At 35.8% G+C, this 18,169-nt stretch overlaps 2 protein-coding genes across 2 annotated transcripts; one reads left to right on the top strand and one right to left on the bottom strand.

Annotated features, from left to right (window-relative positions):
- Positions 1-6,338: 6,338 nt before the first annotated feature.
- Positions 6,339-9,079, top strand: LOC126622683 (D-aminoacyl-tRNA deacylase-like). The gene is made up of 7 exons (XM_050291431.1): positions 6,339-6,455; positions 7,459-7,701; positions 7,823-7,886; positions 8,247-8,299; positions 8,470-8,525; positions 8,624-8,698; positions 8,808-9,079. The coding sequence occupies exons 1-7, from the start codon at positions 6,339-6,341 to the stop codon at positions 8,851-8,853; spliced, it is 654 nt and encodes a 217-aa protein (XP_050147388.1). The 3' UTR covers positions 8,854-9,079.
- A 3,405-nt stretch (positions 9,080-12,484) lies between these two features.
- On the bottom strand, positions 12,485-17,173 carry LOC126622682 (vicilin-like seed storage protein At2g18540). The gene is made up of 3 exons (XM_050291430.1): positions 17,086-17,173; positions 13,225-13,599; positions 12,485-13,046 (listed from the first exon to the last, which is right to left on the bottom strand). Exons 1-3 carry the CDS (start codon positions 17,171-17,173, stop codon positions 12,610-12,612), a joined length of 900 nt encoding a protein of 299 aa, XP_050147387.1. The 3' UTR covers positions 12,485-12,609.
- Positions 17,174-18,169: the final 996 nt, after the last annotated feature.

Below are 18,169 nucleotides of genomic sequence, written 5' to 3'. Positions count from 1 at the left end.
GGTGGATTGGTTGCTGAGGAAGGGGGTTCGAAGTGGAAAGTGGATTTAATTACTTGCATTTTTTCTGTGGAAGAAGCGGGTTTGATCTTGAGTATTCCCCTTAGTTATTTTCGATCACCAGATACTTTGATAAGGATTGCGAAGAAGACCGGAACCTTCAGGATCCATGATGGGTGCAGGGATCCATTTGCTATAGAAAGCCTTATGGAGAGCATGTGTCCTCACGAAAGTTAAAATCTGTGTATGGTGGGGATGTATGACCGCATTACCAACTAGAGCTAATTTGCAGAAGAGAAAGGTCATTACAACTGACACACGTGTTTTTTGTGCAAGCGCGAGGGAAATTGTTGAACATCCATTGCTCGATTGACACGTCCAGCTTCAGTTTGGTTTTCTAGCCCGTTGAGCTTGAGAACGGGTAGTTTTGCACAAGGTGGCCTTCAAAATTGGCTGGCACAAATGACAAGTGCTTTATCCAGACAAAACTTTGAGTTAACTTTGATGTTGCTTTGGAGCATACGGAAGGAAAGAAATTCCTTCTTGTGGACTCGGAAAGCGATGAACCAAGTGGATATACATTGTAGAACTCAAGCATGGCTCCAAGAGTATAGAAAGTGGCACGAATCGAAGAATTCGAGGGGGATTGGTGCTGTGATCCGTGATGACCAAGGTGTGTTTGTAGCAGCGATGGCTGCACGTATGCGGGGTGTGAAATATGCAGAAATGGCAGAAACAATGGCAGCGCGAGCTGCTGTCCATTTTGTGTAGGAGGTGTCATGCTCGGCCATGGAGGTACAAGGCCATGCTGTGGTGATAATTAATGCCCTCCAGGCAACTGATGCAGCGGCATTAAGTGGGGAATTTGGGCATATTCTAAATGATGCTAGACATATTTTGAAGTCTTTCTCACAACGAAGGTCACGTTTGGTCGACGGGAAACAAATAAGGTAGCTCACAAATTGGTCAGATTGGGTTTAACATTAGATAGTCAAATTTATTGGTTTGAAGAACCACCGGATGTAATCTTTGATATTCTTTTCGAGGATGGTATTCAACATTAATTTTGGTGCGTGGCACTCTTTTTCCCTTTGAACGGTTTGAAATCCCCGGCAAGGTTTTTATCGAGGCCCATTGTTAGCACCATATCCTACTTATTTGTACATATTCTTTCATCTTTAATGAATATCGCACTATTTTTCTAAAAAAAAAAAAATCCCATTAAATATAATATATATATGTATATAGGGCTAATCACAAAAAAAGTTGGCCAAATAGTGGGAATTCACGGAAAATTATTGCGCAATCATACGCTAACATTATAAATCCTTTCAATGCATCAGTTTTGGTTAAATAAAACTGAAATTAAGAATTAAAAGAAATCATTAGAAATGATATTAACATGACAATTGACGCATTGAAATAACCAAATATGCAGCGGCAGAACGCCAACTATAATAATAATGACAACTATTATTTCAAAAGAATGTATAAATCAAAATAAATATCTTGCAACCAATATGTGATCATAATCAAGGTATAAAATATCGATGATATCGGAAATATCGGTAGTCCAAAAACACGGAAATATCGATGAAAATATCGGGATATTATCAATATCGATAAAAATTGAATAAAAAACCACAAAAATTATAAGAAAAACTTGGAAATTTTTATTGAAACTTTGCAGGATGTTTATTTAGTCAATTATCTATTAGTTTATCACAAAAAATTGGAAGGAAATGCATTGCATGATGGATTTAACTGATTTAAGTTGATTGTATAGCGAGCTGGCAAACATTGTGAGTGTAGAAAATATGTAGTAATTAATGAAAGAAGTTTAAACACACCATAATCATTTATATATAATGAATTAGTACAATATTTTACACTTTATACATTGCATGGTAAGATACATGAGTGACTTAGTATCACATAGAGTTCCTATGAGGTTCAAATTTTTCACTATCTTCATCATCTCTATGTGTAGAGTAAGTGTATTGTGAAGAGTAGTTATCAAATGATAAATCCCCAAAATAGTTTTGCATGTAATTGTTAACATGCCACCCATATGGATCCGAGATTGGTTGACGTTGTCCATAAGCAAAATCATTTGAAGATTGAGTCTCGGATTCTTTCCATGAGTCGCTCGATTCCATCCTAACAGGAATGGGATATGAATGGTAGCGAAATGGTTGGTTATGAGTATAACCATAGTTACTACTTCCCACTCCAACAGAGTTCGAAGTTATAGATAACGAGTCATCTTCTTGACTTGACAAAATCCCCTTGCCTCTTTCTCTACGAGTATAGTCCTTCCCTATGCACCAATTCCTGGTCCTGCCCGCCTACTGCCATGGTCCTCATCCTGTGTTGCATGTGTGAAGTTTGCCTCACCAGTGAAGGGGCTCATAAATCCGGGAGGCGGTCCAACATAATTTCTATATCCACCACTACCTCCACCTCCACTATATCCTTCACCACTACCTCCAGCTCCACCTCTCGTGGTAGGTGAGTCTCCTGATCTTGTAGTAGAGCTATCATTAGTATCAGCATGATCTTGTGGTTGTGTAGGATTGGAAGAAGGTGGAATTCCAGTGTTTCGTGGTCTTTGGCGCAAAAGTTCTTCCAAAGAGTCAGCGCTGCTAGATCCCACCTCCTCTTCTAATACTCTTTCTACATTTATCCTTTCATTACGTGCTTCTTCAGTAACTCTGGGAGTTGGGTTGTCCTCATCATCATCTAAATGAAAATGTCTAATCCATTGATAAAGTTGGTTACCCTCTGTATCATCATCTTCAGCAACAATATCAAACACATCTAGTAGGTCACCACGGTCGACATGATCTATTTCTGCTTCCTTATCTTGAATTTGAAGCTTCATGTTGTAGTAGCAATAAACTAATTTTTCCAACCTACTATGAGCCAACCTATTTCTTTGCTTTATGTGTATGAGTGCAAATGTACTCCAATTTCTTTCACAAGCAGATAAGGAAGCTGTTTGTGATAATACTTTGATTGCTAACTTTCTCACAATTGGTGCATCAGTCCCATACATGATCCACCATTCAGCTATAATGAAAAACAATGTTGATAAGCCTAATAACTCCAACAAATTCTATTATAAATTGATAGTGAAATATGTTTACACTCACTAGGAGACATTTTTGTTAGAGCAAAAACTGATGTTGGTTCTCCAAAAGTTCTTCTTCCATCTTTAAACCATGTTAGCTGAATTCAATAAATCGTGTTAGTTTAATCCAACAATGTAATTATTATAATTTAAGTAATTTTGTACCTCATTTCCAAATTGGCCAACTGTTAGTGATGCAGGGTCTAATTTAGAGTATACATTATGTACAACACGTATAAGGCTACCATCATCTCCAACACCGGGTCTGTATTGGTATCGAGGATTCAAATAATATGATGTTCAAAGAAACACATACTCTAATAAGAGAAATAATACTTATGCAACTAAAGAAATGAATTGCAAATTATGACATAATTTATACCTGCTGCATGCAAATCGTGGTATAATGTTTTATACCATCGGTCATCAATTATCTTTATGACCCACCTTGCACCATGTTTTCTTTCCAAGTCATCCTTCACTACACGCATCAACTCATATATTGCCCCCATAGTAGGATACACTTCTGTGTCAATGATCCATAAAACTTTGTAAAGAGATTCAAACACTTGGCACACATGTTCTGATTGAGTCTAAAAAGCATGATCAAGCACTATACTTTCCACCATACGACCTACATTTGAGCGGCTTAAATTGTGGTTGGCCCAACGTCACTAGTGAATAATTGCTTCAACCCTGGTTTCTTCTTAAATAGGTTGTCGAATGCAATATAGTTGGTGGCGAATCGAGTGGTAGCTGGACGAATAATTTCTCCTTTGCAAAATTCACGCATCTTTGCCAACAACCAACCGTGATTGTAAATATAATTTGTGATTGTTCTAGCTCTTTTTACGATAGTAGCAATATTCTCTCTCTTCCTCATTGCCTCAAATATGAGATCAATACAATGTGCTGCACATGATGTCCAAAACACATTATGATGCTTCATTAACTTTTTTCCAGCTTTGACAAATGCAGAACCATTGTCGGTCACGATTTGGACAACATTATACTCTCCCACCTCCATGATTACATCCCTCAATAATTTGTAAATATACTTATAGTTCTTTATATGGTCTGAAGCATCAACAGACTTCAAAAAAATTGTCTTTCACTTGAAGTATACCATGAAGTTTATGATAGATAATCTGGTCGGGCCAGTCCATCCATCACACATGATTGTGCAACCATTATTTTCCCACTTTGACCTCAACTTGTTAACATACTCGCCAATGTCTTTATACTCCATTTCCAAATATTTGTTTCTTACCTCATAAGGAGTGGGAGGTTGTACTCCAACACCGGCCTATTGACATCCCAGTACCATATTTTTGAAATGATGTGATGATACCTTCTCAGCAGGGACATTTTCATAGATAAAGAACTTGCTAATTAGACGCCCCATTCCCTCCTTCACATTACCTTCAGTGAAATAACTCCAAACACTCTTTTGACATGCTTTGGATGACTTATATAAACTTGGGGCTATTGGTGGTGTTGGTTGTGATTCTCTAACACTTGCTCCCCGTCTCATTTATGCACCACCACTTGTCCCGGAACCTTGTGCTCTATTAGGAATTTTATGAAGGTGTTCTCTTTCCCATGCTGATTGTTTGAAGGCACATAATGCTTGTTTGAAACTGCGTCGTTCTTCAGGTCCCATGTCATCATCACATTCGTCCTCATCGTCATCATCATCACTGTCAACCGCTTGGCCAATGACTTCTCCTCGTAGCCCAGCTCGAATATTTTCCATTCCATGTGTTATCTTTTCCTTATGTTGTTTTTTATTTTTTAATAATGTGGTGATGAATGCCTTCACTTCTAGGGGGACATTATCGCATCGTTGGACATTATTTCCTGGATCTAATCCACTAAGATGGTACTTAAGTCGTGTCACTCCGCCACTCTTCATTACCCGACCACAATATTTGCAAATTGTGCCATGTTTGTTTCCCTCTATTGGGTATCCATGTTCCCAAGCTAGATCACATTTAGTAACTCCACTGGACATCTTAAACGTACCTATATTTATTTTTCATGAAAATTAGGCAATTATTTTTTGGCCAAAAAATATAGTAGTGACGGAAACATATTAAATATGAAGTAAAGAAAATAGGAAGTAAAATTATTCTACAGAAGAATTAAATAGGAAGTAAAGAAAATGATTATAAGAATTTAAGTAATTATAAAAATAATATGGAATAATAAAACCTAATAATAATGAATAATAATCCGATTTGGTAATAAAATAATAAATAACATTAAACATATTAAAATTATTCTAGGGAATAATTATACAACATTACTTAATTACTTCAAAAAATTAACATGCAAGTATTATTTGGTTCTTAGATCACATGCACAGGTCCACACAAATTTTTTGTTGTTGTATAAATTACAATAATATAAATATAAGTTTGTAAACTTACCTTAAATATGGAACCCTTTGTGTAAAGGCCAAATAGAATCTGCATGGAGCAACAATAAAATAATAATTACACAAATGTAACAAATCTCGAACTTTCGATGTCGTACGTAGCAGCAAAACCTCGACGATCCTCTGCAGCTTGTTGTCTGTGAATAAATGAGAGAGAAAGAAGGTATTAACATTTAATTTGGAGTGGCGCGAGCTGCAGATCCATTTATTCAATTTGAAGCTTTGAAATGGCTCTAGAATGGATCTGGAATGGCTCTGAAAGGGCTAAGGGAAGAAGAAGAAACGAAAAGGTGTAATAGAGGTTTTTCAATTTTCGAAGGGTCAAAAAATGTGTGATGATTTGATACTCCACCTTTGAGAATGTGAAAGAATATCACGCGTGGCACACAGTTTTGAATCTTTATGAAACCACCATTATTTTTGTCTTGTCAAAAATTGTACAAGTTGTAAAAGTTGTTAGGGTTTTGAATTATTTGGATACTCTTTTTTCTCACATGCACGCCACCCACCACACACAAACAGAGAGAGTCAAAGACTCTCACATCACACGCCACCACATGCACATAGACCACACACGCACACAGAGACCTCAGTCTCTCTCTCAATCCTTCTCTCTTCTCCCTTCAGTCTCTCTCTCTCTCTGGATCCTTCTCTCTTCTCCCTTCTCCCTTCTCCCACACACACACACACAGATCTCTCGATCCTTCTCTATTCCCCCTTTTCCCATACACAAGCACAGAGACCTCAGTCTCTCGATCCTTCTCCCACATGGCCTTCTGCTCCTCCCTCGCCTTCCTCCTCGTCCGCGTCTTCCGCCTCGTCGGCGCCGTCTCCATCTCCCGTGACCTATACACCCTCTACCCCCATCGTAGTACTCCGTCAACGGCATCATCATCAACATCTAAACCGCATCTTTCTCTCCCTTTCTCTCGGTGCATGCAGCTAGGACACTGGAACCCAAGAACTCTCCGGCGAGGCCGTGAGTGTCGAGGAACTTTCCGAACACCTCCGACCGTTTCACGGCAAACGGAAATTATAAAAATATTCCTTTTGTCTTCTATTTCATTTTGATACCTAGATCGGAGTCTAGGGTGCTCTTTTACAGTCGGCCGGAGCTGTAGAAGCTCCGGCGTTCTTCTCCGATTCGCACCAGCCTCAAATATCGTGATATTATCGGTAATATCGCGATATTTGGACAATTTTTCAGTGGATACGTGTGAAAATATCGGTGTCTCACAAAAACGATAATATCAACGATATTTCGCCGATATTATCGATATTTTGGTCCTTGATCATAATCAAATCATTAAGACAATATGCTCTACAACGTAACTTTATAAAACAACATCCTACCTTACCTTGTACTCGGAACAGACAACTGGTTATGTATGTTAGTGGTTATGGTAAGAAAGATAAATACTTTGGATTTGTTAAAAAAAAAAAAAAAAAAAAAAAAGACACCTCCAAAAACACTTTGGAGAAATGACAAGCAAGATCACCATCACCCCTCCTTGCCGACATAGATAATAGTTGTGCGGAGATCAAGCGACATAGAAGTAGCTTCCAAATCTACTCTTAAGATTAGGGGTGGGTTCAAAAAACCGAAAACCGAAAAAAACCGAACCGAAACCCGAACCGAGACCGAAAAAAACCGAACCGAAAGTGTAAAACCGGACCGAACCGAATGTGGTTCAGTTCGGTTCAGTTTCTGGGGTTCGAAAACCGGACCGAACCGATTAATAGGCAAAACGACGTCGTTCAGCTTCAGTTCACTCTCTCTTCACTTCAGTCTGAAAGACTGAAACCCTAAACATATCGATTCCCTTCCCTTTCCCTTATCGACGCCTCCCTCTCCTCTGTACTCTCACTCTAGACCATCTCCTCCCAGCTCCGCCGCTCTTCCGCTTCGTCTTCTTCCTTCCCAGTGATATTCCTGAGCAAACACACCGCCGTCTCCAACCGGCCGGCACTGACGACACACCCGATCGGAATCCCTCATCTGAGTGAAGGCGAGGCTGGGCCGCAAGGCGGGAAGCCGGGTTGGGCTGCGCCGCCGAGCCCCCGCATTGGACCCTGGCTCAGGCACCTGAGGAAGCTTGCCCAAGCCCACAACATGGTTCCTGAGTTCGAGGTTTCCTTCTCACTCTCTTGATCTCCGTTTTTAATGCTCGTCATATGTTTGTGTAAATGTGTGTGTGTGAGTCTGAGTCTGTGTGTTCATAATTTATACCGTTGTGTATGTTTGAATGTGGATTACATTGGAGGGTACGCATCATGGACCGGTAACGAATACGCCCACTATGTTAGTAGAGATTGGTGAGTTTTTGATGAACCCCGTTGCTCTTATGCTTTTCATTCTGGAATTACATTGCATGATGCTATTTGTTCTTTTTGTTGGAAGGGAAAATTATACATATTTCCATTGCGCGGCATGAATTTTTACTTTCCTCCAATGCGTTTTTAGTAATCTTATGAACATTTTTTTTATACCTTTTGATGATCAGTTCGTAGAATTGATTTATTTCGTTCAAAGGGTAAAGTTTACTGCTTCTGCTATTTCTATTGTTGTAACTGCTCGGTCTGAAGTTTCGGCATATGACATGGTTTTTCGTATTTTTTACCATGCACTTGAGGGTTTCTTTGTTTTTTTTTATTTGTTCCTTCTGGTTGATATAGGCAGTACAGATGAGTACTGGAAAAGGCAGGATGCAGCACAAGTTATTGCTCTAGTTAAGTACACAGTTAACCATTTCAATCATTTGAGCAAGAGTCATTGATACGTCCTATTGTTGAATAAATACTTTCCTCTTCGTAATGTTTCTAGTTTTCCCTGATCTTAAAAAAATAATAGAATAAACAACTCATGAGAGTAAATTGGTGGCAATTTCTGTTCTTGCAGTTGGTTTGGGAAGGACTTGGGCTTGGAGGAGGAGCTGCTGTTGGAAACTGGAACGGGTATATTGATTTTCTTGAAAAGCTCATGTCTTTGTTTGCAATTTTAACCAAAGTTTGATGCTTCTCTAACTTCATTTTCTATATTATTGGCGATCTAGGGAGAAGGATAAGAATAAAATTCTTCTTGGATTAGGTGGTGGACATTATGCTCCTCGGCATATGGATATAGTCCTGTAAGTTATAGCATTTTACAGTTTGCTCATATCCAGCTTTATTCTTTGTTTCCTTCTTTGCACGCTTGCTTTACATCATGTTCTTTTTTTTTTTTTTATTTGTATGTAGAAATGGCAAGGGAAAGCTCAAAAAAAGGTGCTATGTTGCCTCCTAAGCCGCCTATGCGTTGAGCTTGAGCTTGAAGACTTGGAAGATTTTATTTGTGCAAAACATGAAGTGATGAAACCTTGAAGGTTTATTTGACTTGTGTGATGTTTAAATTTGGACTTTTTGAAGACTTAAACTTTGATGTTTAATTTGGACTTTTTGAAGACTTAAACTTGATTGATGATTGATTCTATTTCTAGTTGGACTTTAAATGTTTATTTTCATTTTTTGAAGACTTTTAGTTTTATGAGACTTTATGTTTTTAGATTAATTAGTAAGTAGTAACTTCCCTCATGAGTATTGAAAAACCGTCCTGGAGAGATGGAAACATGTCATATTTTCTATTTCTATCTTATGTTGTGGTTGTTTTGCATTTTTTGGAGGAAAAAAAAAAAAAAAAACCGAAACAAAACCCGAACCGAAAAAAAAACCGAACCAAAAAAAATATGGGCCGAACCGAACTGAACCGAAATTTCGGTTTGGTTTCGGTTTTGGCAAAAAACTGAACCGATAAGAACCAAACCCAGCCCTACTTAAGATTGTTGGAAATATAGGTGATTTGAATGCTACTTCTCCTACAATAAATCATATAAGATAAATATATTAGTAAATATTGTTTCGCATCAAAATAATAAAATAGATCAAACTAATCTAATAACAACAAAATACTTATCTTTTGTAATGTAGAAATCTTTCTTCATAGATAGTTATTAAAACAAGATTTTAGGTTGAGGCATGTTAGTTTACTGTCCCTAAGAGTAGATTTCGTCTCGCGGAGACAATGTCTCGGTGTAATACAAGTTATGGCACCCTATTCTTCAAGATATAACAACCTATGATCATTGTAAGCGTACACTTGCCACACTTGAATCAAATAAATAACTCAATTTTTCCATTGGTACAAAACAATTGAATGATATAGCCACACTTAGAAAACAGAGGGATTCGATTAGGTAATAGAGATGATGATCTTGTATATATGATCCCAAAAAAGACTCACGGCTGCCCATATATAGTAAAGTCTGAGCCCCAAAAACCTGTGTACAATCATGGCAATGAAAACAAATTAAATCAAATGATTGCAACGTTATTTATTCAAATCACAGTTAACCAATACGTTAAAACCAAATTCATGTAACTGAAGGATTTTGTTCTCATCTAACTTGAAAATAACAGTAAGTAAAAACCAATTCTAATGCCATGTCCAAACTAGACCTGGCAAACGGGTCGTGTCTGTCGTGTTCGTGTTATTTTCGTGTAACACTTGTTATCTTAACGGGTCGTGTCGTGTCACACCTGTTATCTTAACAGGTCCTTAACAGGTCGGGTCACTTTACCCAACGAGTAAAGTGACCTGACCCGTTATGATCCGTTATGACCCGTTAAGAAAAATATATTTTTTCTTAAATTTGCACATACTACACTTTGCCACATAAATATTACTTCAAAACATTAAAACACATAATTTAATATATATATATATATATATAATTATATATAATTATTTTAGTTTTTAGGGGTATAAAATTGTTAAATTAATATATATAATTATTATAGTTTATTCATACTTTCATTAAGTATAACATAAATTTTGTGGTATCCACTAGTGTAATTTTTTAAATTGAAGATCGAATTCATTCATTGTATTCATATAGGGTCAAGGAGTGTAGCTATAAAAAATCATCAAAATCAGAGTTAAAATAACCGTTAAATCTTGATTTTTAGTTTTATAACCGTCGAAAAGTTTTGTCTCGTTACTTGATCTCTGAATGTTTGTTTTTTACAATTTTTGGCATATGCGATCTCGAAGTATATACAAACATGTTTGACGGTTGGATCGTTGAAACAAGTTTCGTAGAATGTGTATCCCATCAAAACAATAGATTCATTAACACTTAAGAGTTTATTCGCACTTTCATTAAGTATAACATAAGATTTTGTGGTATCCATTAGTGTAAATATTTTAAATTGAAGATTGAATTCATTCATTGTGTTGATGCACAAAATCAGTGAGGACTTTGGTATAACATAAAGTGTTAAGTTTGTGACCTTCACTAGATTGCTCCGGTCACTAGTGTAGATAAGTATGCAAATGGATAGAGACAAGGAAGCAAACACAAGATGTACGTGGTTCACCCAGATTGGCTACGTCCACGGAGTAGAGGAGTTCTCATTAATTGTGAAGGGTTTACACAAGTACATGGGTTCAAACTATCCTTTAGTGAGTACTAGTGAATGATTTAGTACAAATGACATTAGGAAATATTATGAGAGAATGATCTCTATTTATATAAGAGAGTTTCTAGTTTTATTCTGACATTGACACGTGTTGTGTTGTGATTGGCTTCTGATGTTAACACATGTTGCGTTATGATTGGCTTCTGATGTCGACACGTGTCGCACTGTGATTGGCCTCCTGGTTAGAAGGAAACTCTTCTGAGTCCTTGACGGTATAACGTTGACCGATGCTCAATAGTTTCGGGATTGGTCAAGTATGGTACAAACAGTGCTCCCCTAAGTTCTCGAGTGAGGGAAACTCCTCGGTTGGGGACTTGCAAGATCCAAGCCATTGAGTAATCACGAAACTTCTAAGTACCGAAGTGTGGTATCATTTTCACTTGCCTTATCTGTCTCATATGTAGATGTGGCATCTTCTCTGGAAGTACTTTTCCTCCATCCAGGAATGGTATCTTTAACCGATGAAGATGCACAAGGTAATGTATCAATTTCACTTGAAGCTTACTTGTAGTTTCGAGCTTGGTCAAGTGCGATACAAACCCTATAGTAGGAGTCCCCCAAGTCGCCGAGCTAGGAGATTTGCTGAATGAGGTAACAGACAAGGTAAGCAATCAGACTTCCAAGCAAGCAACCTGGATCAAAGGTTCGACTTCGGCTTCCGGTTGATTGTTCTCCTTCTCTTTGTGTCGTAAATAACACCAAGGATAAGCAGAAGCAAATGGAGAAGAGATGATATGAGATACTTTTGCTTTTGAAGAAGTAACTTTCCACATGCTTATTTTTGAACTGGGCTGGAGGGTTTTCTGGTTTCCTCCAGAGTATAAGGCTGACTCAAGAATTTGAGGGTCAAAACAAGTCCATCAAATCTAGAGTACGTTCGACCCTGATGATATGGGATACTTTTGGTATTGACAAAGTAGTGGATGTATCGGCACATGTTATGTTACGCTTGTCTCCACATGCTTCCTTGTATCCTTCTTACTTGCCCTATCTGTTCCTCAGGCAGATGTGGTATCTTCTCTGGAAGCATAAGATGTTGAAGATGAGTACTCGAGAGCAATGCCAAGTAAGTAATCAGGCAAGGGGTTCCAGGCAGTCAGTTCCTGACTAGAAGCTTGATTCCAAGTGCTGACTGATTGCTCTCTTTCGTAAAATGCGTATCCCATCAAAACAATAGATTCACTAACATTTAAAAGTTTATTCATAATTTCATTAAGTATAACATAAATGTAAATATTTTAAATTGAAGATCGAATTCATTCATTGTATTCATATAAGGTCAAGGAGTGTAGCTGTAAAAAATCATCAAAATCGAAGTTAAAATAACCGTTAAATCGTGATTTTTCTTTTTATAACGGTCGAAAGTTTTGTCCCGTTACTTGATCTTTATATGTTTTTTTTTTGGGTAAAAGACTGTTTACTACCCTCATGTTTCATGGTTTTCAACATTTAGTACATCAAGTTTTTTTCGTCTCAGAGTCATACCTAAAGTGTAAATTTTGGGACAGTCTCATACATCCGTTAGTCAAACTGTTAAATTTACTGTTAATTGTGACGTGGCGTCCATGTGGACAATGACGTGGCGCCACGTGTCAGCCACGTTTTTTTTTTCTTTCTTTCTTTCTTCTTCTTCTTCTTCTTCTTCTTCTTCTTCTTCCACCCGACTGCAAACTTTTTTTTTCTTCCTCCTTCTCCTTCTTCCTTCCTCCTTCTTCCTTCCCCTTCTTCTCCTTCTTCCTTCTTCTTCCTTCTCCTTCTCCTTTTTCTTCCTCCGAATCTGGGGATTTTTTTTTTTTCTCTTTCTTCTTCTTCTTTCTTCTTTCTTCTTCTTCTTCTTCTTCTTCTTCTTCCACCCCACTGCAAACTTTTTTTTTTCTTCCTCCTTCTCCTTCTTCCTTCCTCCTTCTTCATTCCCCTTCTTCTCCTTCTTCCTTCTTCTTCCTTCTCCTTCTCCTTCTCCTTTTTCTTCCTCCGAATCTGGGGATTTTTTTTTTCTCTTTCTTCTTCTTCTTTCTTCTTCTTCTTCTTCTTCCACCCGACTGCAAACTTTTTTTTTCCTTCCTCCTTCTCCTTCTTCCTTCCCCTTCTTCTCCTTCTTCCTTCCCCTTCTTCTCCTTCTTCCTTCTTCTTCCTTCTCCTTCTCCTTTTTCTTCCTCCGAATCTGGGGAATTTTTTATTTTCCTGCTTCCTTCTCCTTCCTCCTTATTCCTTCTTCTTCTTCCTCCGAATCTGCCCAGATTCGTTTTTTTTTTTCCTTCTTTCTTCTTCTTCCTCCTTCTTCCTTCTTCCTTCTTCCTTCCCCTTCTTCCTTCCCCTTCTCCTTCTTTTTCTTCTTCTTCTTCTTCTTCTTTTTCTTCTTCTTCCTCCGAATCTAGGGAAGTTTTTTTTTTTTTTTTTCTTCTTCTTCCTCCTTCTTCCTCCTTCTTCCTTCTCCTTCCTCCTTCCTCCTTCTTCCTTCCTCTTCTTCTTCTTCCTCCGAATCTACCCAGATTCGGCTTTTTTTTTTTTCTTCTTTCTTCTTCTTTCTTCTTCTTCTTCCTTCGACTGCAACTTTTTTTCTTTTCTTTTCTTCCTTCCTTCTTCTTCTTCCTCCTTCTTCTTCCTCTTCCTCAAAAAAAAAAAAAAAAAAAAAAAAACCGAATCTGGGCAGATTCGGAGGAAGAAGAAGAAGAAGAAGAAGAAGAGGAAGGAAGAAGGAGGAAGAAGGAGGAAGAAAAAAAAAACTTCCCCAGATTCGGAGGAAGAGAAGGAAGAAGGAGAAGAAGGGGAAGGAAGGAGAAGGAGGAAGGAAAAAAAAATGTTGCAGTCGGGTGGAAGAAGAAGAAGAAAAGAAGAAAGAAAAAAAAAAACGTGGCTGACACGTGGCGCCCAGTCATTGTCCACATGGACGCCACGTCACAATTAACGGCAAATTTAACAGTTTGACTAACGGATGTATGAGATTGTTCCAAAATTTACACTTTAGGTATGACTCTGAGACGAAAAAAACTTGATGTACTAAATGTTGAAAACCATGAAACATAAGGGTAGTAAACAGTCTTTTACCCTTTTTTTTTTTTGCAATTTTTGGCGTATGCGATCTCGAAGTATATACAAACATGTTTGACAGTTGGATCGCTGAAACTAGTTTTGTAGAATGCGTATCCCATCAAAACAATAAATTCACTAACACTTGAGAGTTTTTCATACTTTCATTAAGTATAACATAAGATTTTGTGGTATCCACTAGTGTAAATATTTTAAATTAAAGATCAAATTCATTCATTGTATTCATATAGGGTCAAGGAGTGTAGCTATAAAAAATCATCAAAATCGGAGTTAAAATAACCGTTAAATCGTGATTTTTCTTTTTATAACTGTCGAAACGTTTTGTCCGTTACTTGATTTCTGAATGTTTGTTTTTTGATATTTTTTGCGTATGTGATCTCGAAATATATACAAACATATTTGACGGTTGGATCGTTGAAACTAGTTTCGTAGAATGCGTATCCCATCAAAACAATAGATTTACTAACATTTAAGAGTTTATTCATAATTTCATTAAGTATAACATAAGATTTTGTGGTATCCACTAGTGTAAATATTTTAAATTGAAGATCGAATTCATTCATTGTATTCATATAGGGTCAAGAAGTGTAACTGTAAAGAAACATCAAAATCGGAGTTAAAATAACCGTTAAATCGTGATTTTTCTTTTTATAACCGTCGACAAGTTTTGTTCTGTTACTTGATCTCTGAATGTTTGTTTTTTACAATTTTTGGTGTATGCGATCTCGAAGAATATACAAACATGTTTGACGGTTGGATCGTTGAAACTAGCTTTGTAGAATGCGTATCCCATCAAAACAATAGATTCACTAACACTAAAGAGTTTATTCATACTTTCATTAAGTATAACATAAGATTTTGTGGTATCCACTGGTGTAAATATTTTAAATTGAAGATCGAATTCATTCATTATATTCATATAGGGTCAAGGAGTGTAGTTGTAAAAAATCATCAAAATCGGAGTTAAAATAACCGTTAAATCGTGATTTTTCTTTTTATAACTGTCAAATGGTTTTGTCCTGTTACTTGATCTCTATATGTTTGTTTTTTGCAATTTTTGGTGTATGTGATCTCGAAGTATATACCAACATGTTTGACAGTTGGATCGTTGAAACTAGTTTCGTAGAATGCGTATCCCATCAAAACAATAGATTCACTAACACTTACAAATTTATTCATACTTTCATTAAGTATAACATAAGATTTTGTGGTATCCAATAGTGTAAATATTTTAAATTGAAGATTGAATTCATTCATTGTATTCATATAGTGTCAAAAAGTGCAGCTGTAAAAAAATCATGAAAATCGGAATTAAAATAACCGTTAAATCGTGATTTTTCGTTTTATAACCGTCGAAAAGTTTTGTTTGGTTACTTAATCTCTAAATGTTTGTTTTTTTCAATTTTTGGCATATGCGATCTCGAAGTATATACAAACATGTTTGACGGTTGGATCGTTGAAACTAGTTTCGTAGAATGCGTATCCCATCAAAACAATAGATCACTAACACTTAAGAGTTTATTCATACTTCCATTAAGTATAATATAAGATTTTGTGGTATCCACTAGTGTAAATATTTTAAATTGAAGATCGAATTCATTCATTATATTCATATATGGTCAAGGAGTGTAGCTGTAAAAAATCATCAAAATCGAAGTTAAAATAACCGTTAAATCGTGATTTGACGGTTGAATCGTTGAAATTAGTTTCATATAATTCGTATCCCATCAAGTTCAATGGTATATATATATATATATATATTTATTTAGTAGATTTAAATCTATTTATTTTGTACGTATAATTATTATAGTTTTTAGGGGTATAAAATTTAATTTAAAATTATATATATATATATATAATTATTATAGTTAATATTTTGGGGGTATAATTATTACAATTATTATAGTTAATTTAATATATATATATATATATAATTATAGTATTTTTTAGGGTTATAAAATTATAAAATTAATATTTTGCTTATTGTGTATCGTGTTATCCATGTGTATACCCGAATCAACCCGTTATCTTAATAGGTACTTATCGGATTACCCGATAATGACCCTATTCGTTATCACGTCGACCCAAACATCTATTAATTTCGTGTCGTGTAATGTCCTATAAGAATTCAACCAGGCCTAGTCCAAACGGTCCAATTAAGTAAGATTGGAATCAAAACAAACATATAAAAGATCTGATGTCAAATGCATTGAATGTGTAGTATAAGAATTCAACCTAGAAAGTTATTTCTAAAGGTACGGTCAACAAAGATTATAAATGAATTAATACCAAAAGGAAATTAAATTAAAGAGTCAAATGTAATTATGAATTAAAACAAATATAAACAACAAAGGTAGTGTGAGATGAGAATTTGTGTTTTGAAATACCACTTAAAATTTCAACACGTGCCAGATCTCAAGCGAGTCCATAATGACAGTTTTTTCAGGGTAATTCGGGAATAGCAACAAAGAGTTTAGGCAAGACGACTAACAAAAGAGAAATTGGGATGATTGAGTTGTGAGGTTAGTTTGTATAAGTACATAATGGGACGTCTGAGCTATGGGTGTTTGGTTTACAGATTAACGAGTATAGTTAAGGTGTTTTGCATTGTATTCATGCATTGTTATCGCTGATGATTTGATACCTGATTGTATGATGTCATGACACTTAATTTAGTATTGTCAATTTATTATGATAAGGTTATGTTTTTACTGAGCTGTTAAAAATTCAGCCCTCTATTGTTATGCATATTTACGAACTAGACAATCAAAATGATAGACGAGATAAGATCGGATCAAATGTGATACTAGAAGTTTAATTATTTATTTATTTTAACTCTGTAAAGAATTATGATTTATTTCTATAAAAGGAATTTATCTTCACTTTCAGCTTCTCTTTAATTATTTTATTTTTAATTTTGGCTCGCTTTCCGAATTCGGATTTTTCTATCAACCCCGGCTAATCGGGTTTGCACATTTGCCCAGCCCGTTTGATATTAAGACAAAATCCTTGCAACCAAACAGCAAATGGATGTCTGACATTGTACATCTAGGGTTGTTGAATCTTGCAGAGATCCCATTGAATATGGCAGATAATCTACAATATTTGACACATTTTCTCCATGCAATGAACCAAAGCTACCCCAATTCGCAAACATATAATTAATGTGTAATGTGTGCGTATGCGTATGCGTGTATTATATACATCTAATGTGTATATTTGACACATTTTCTCCATGCAATGAACCAAAGCTACCCCACAGTTCACAAACATATAATGTGTAATGTGTGCGTATGCGTGTATTATATGCGTATAATGTGTATACATAATCTACAATATTTAATACATGTTTCTCCACGTAATGAATTGGGATTTTTGTACAACCTAATTTATCACCCAAATATACCAAGAGTGAAGATTTAGGGTCTAGAATTTCATTTTGTTTACCTAACAAATAATTCAAGAGATCGAGCGATAACTTAATATTTTTTTTGAAATTATGTATCAAACGAATGAGAACAATATTTATTGAAGGTGCTGAAAATTTTTTTTCACCTCATTCTTGGCCAGTACCTTAAGTTAGATGATATTTTTAATTGTTTTATTATTTTAATTATTTGATATTCATTTAACATTCTTATTTTTTAATTAGTTATAATTCATGTCATTTAATGTTTAAAAACATTCTAATCACATTTAATCAAGACCTTTGGATGTTATAAAATCTAATGGTTAAAAAGGAGTGTAAAAATATTTGCAAAAATTCAATTCAGCCTGAACCTTTGGATGTAATATATATGGGATATGATCAAGGGACAAACATTTTGACAAACATTTTTACACTCCTTTATAGCTTTTAGATTTTATACCATTCAATGGTCTAGATTAAGAGTGATGTGGAGATTTTTAAACATTAATGACTTGGATAATTATGTGGATAATAACCAATAAGAAAAACATTAATTTAAATTAAACAGAAATATCTAATACAATAAAATTGAAAAGTAAAAATTTCATTTGAACTGATAAAAAAAAAG

This window comes from Malus sylvestris, chromosome 5 (genome assembly GCF_916048215.2).
Source record: "Malus sylvestris chromosome 5, drMalSylv7.2, whole genome shotgun sequence".
NCBI classification, from domain to species: domain Eukaryota; kingdom Viridiplantae; phylum Streptophyta; class Magnoliopsida; order Rosales; family Rosaceae; genus Malus; species Malus sylvestris.
This window is presented reverse-complemented; position numbering and strand designations above follow the sequence as displayed.

What these genes read in the sequence shown, in the direction of transcription:
- LOC126622683 (XM_050291431.1), top strand. Translation starts at nt 6,339, where the DNA reads ATGGCCTTCTGCTCCTCCCTCGCCTTCCTCCTCGTCCGCGTCTTCCGC. An exon ending in CAGCACAAGTTATTGCTCTA is followed by an intron (nt 8,300 to 8,469) that starts GTTAAGTACACA and finishes CTGTTCTTGCAG; the next exon opens with TTGGTTTGGGAAGGACTTGG. An exon ending in CGGCATATGGATATAGTCCT is followed by an intron (nt 8,699 to 8,807) that starts GTAAGTTATAGC and finishes ATTTGTATGTAG; the next exon opens with AAATGGCAAGGGAAAGCTCA.
- LOC126622682 (XM_050291430.1), bottom strand. Translation starts at nt 17,173, where the DNA reads ATGTCAGACATCCATTTGCTGTTTGGTTGCAAGGATTTTGTCTTAATA. An exon ending in TGCAAACCCGATTAGCCGGG is followed by an intron (nt 13,600 to 17,085) that starts GTTGATAGAAAA and finishes AGAAAGAAGAAG; the next exon opens with AAAGAAGAAAAAAAAAAAAG. An exon ending in TTCGGAGGAAGAAAAAGGAG is followed by an intron (nt 13,047 to 13,224) that starts AAGGAGAAGGAA and finishes CGGAGGAAGAAA; the next exon opens with AAGGAGAAGGAGAAGGAGAA.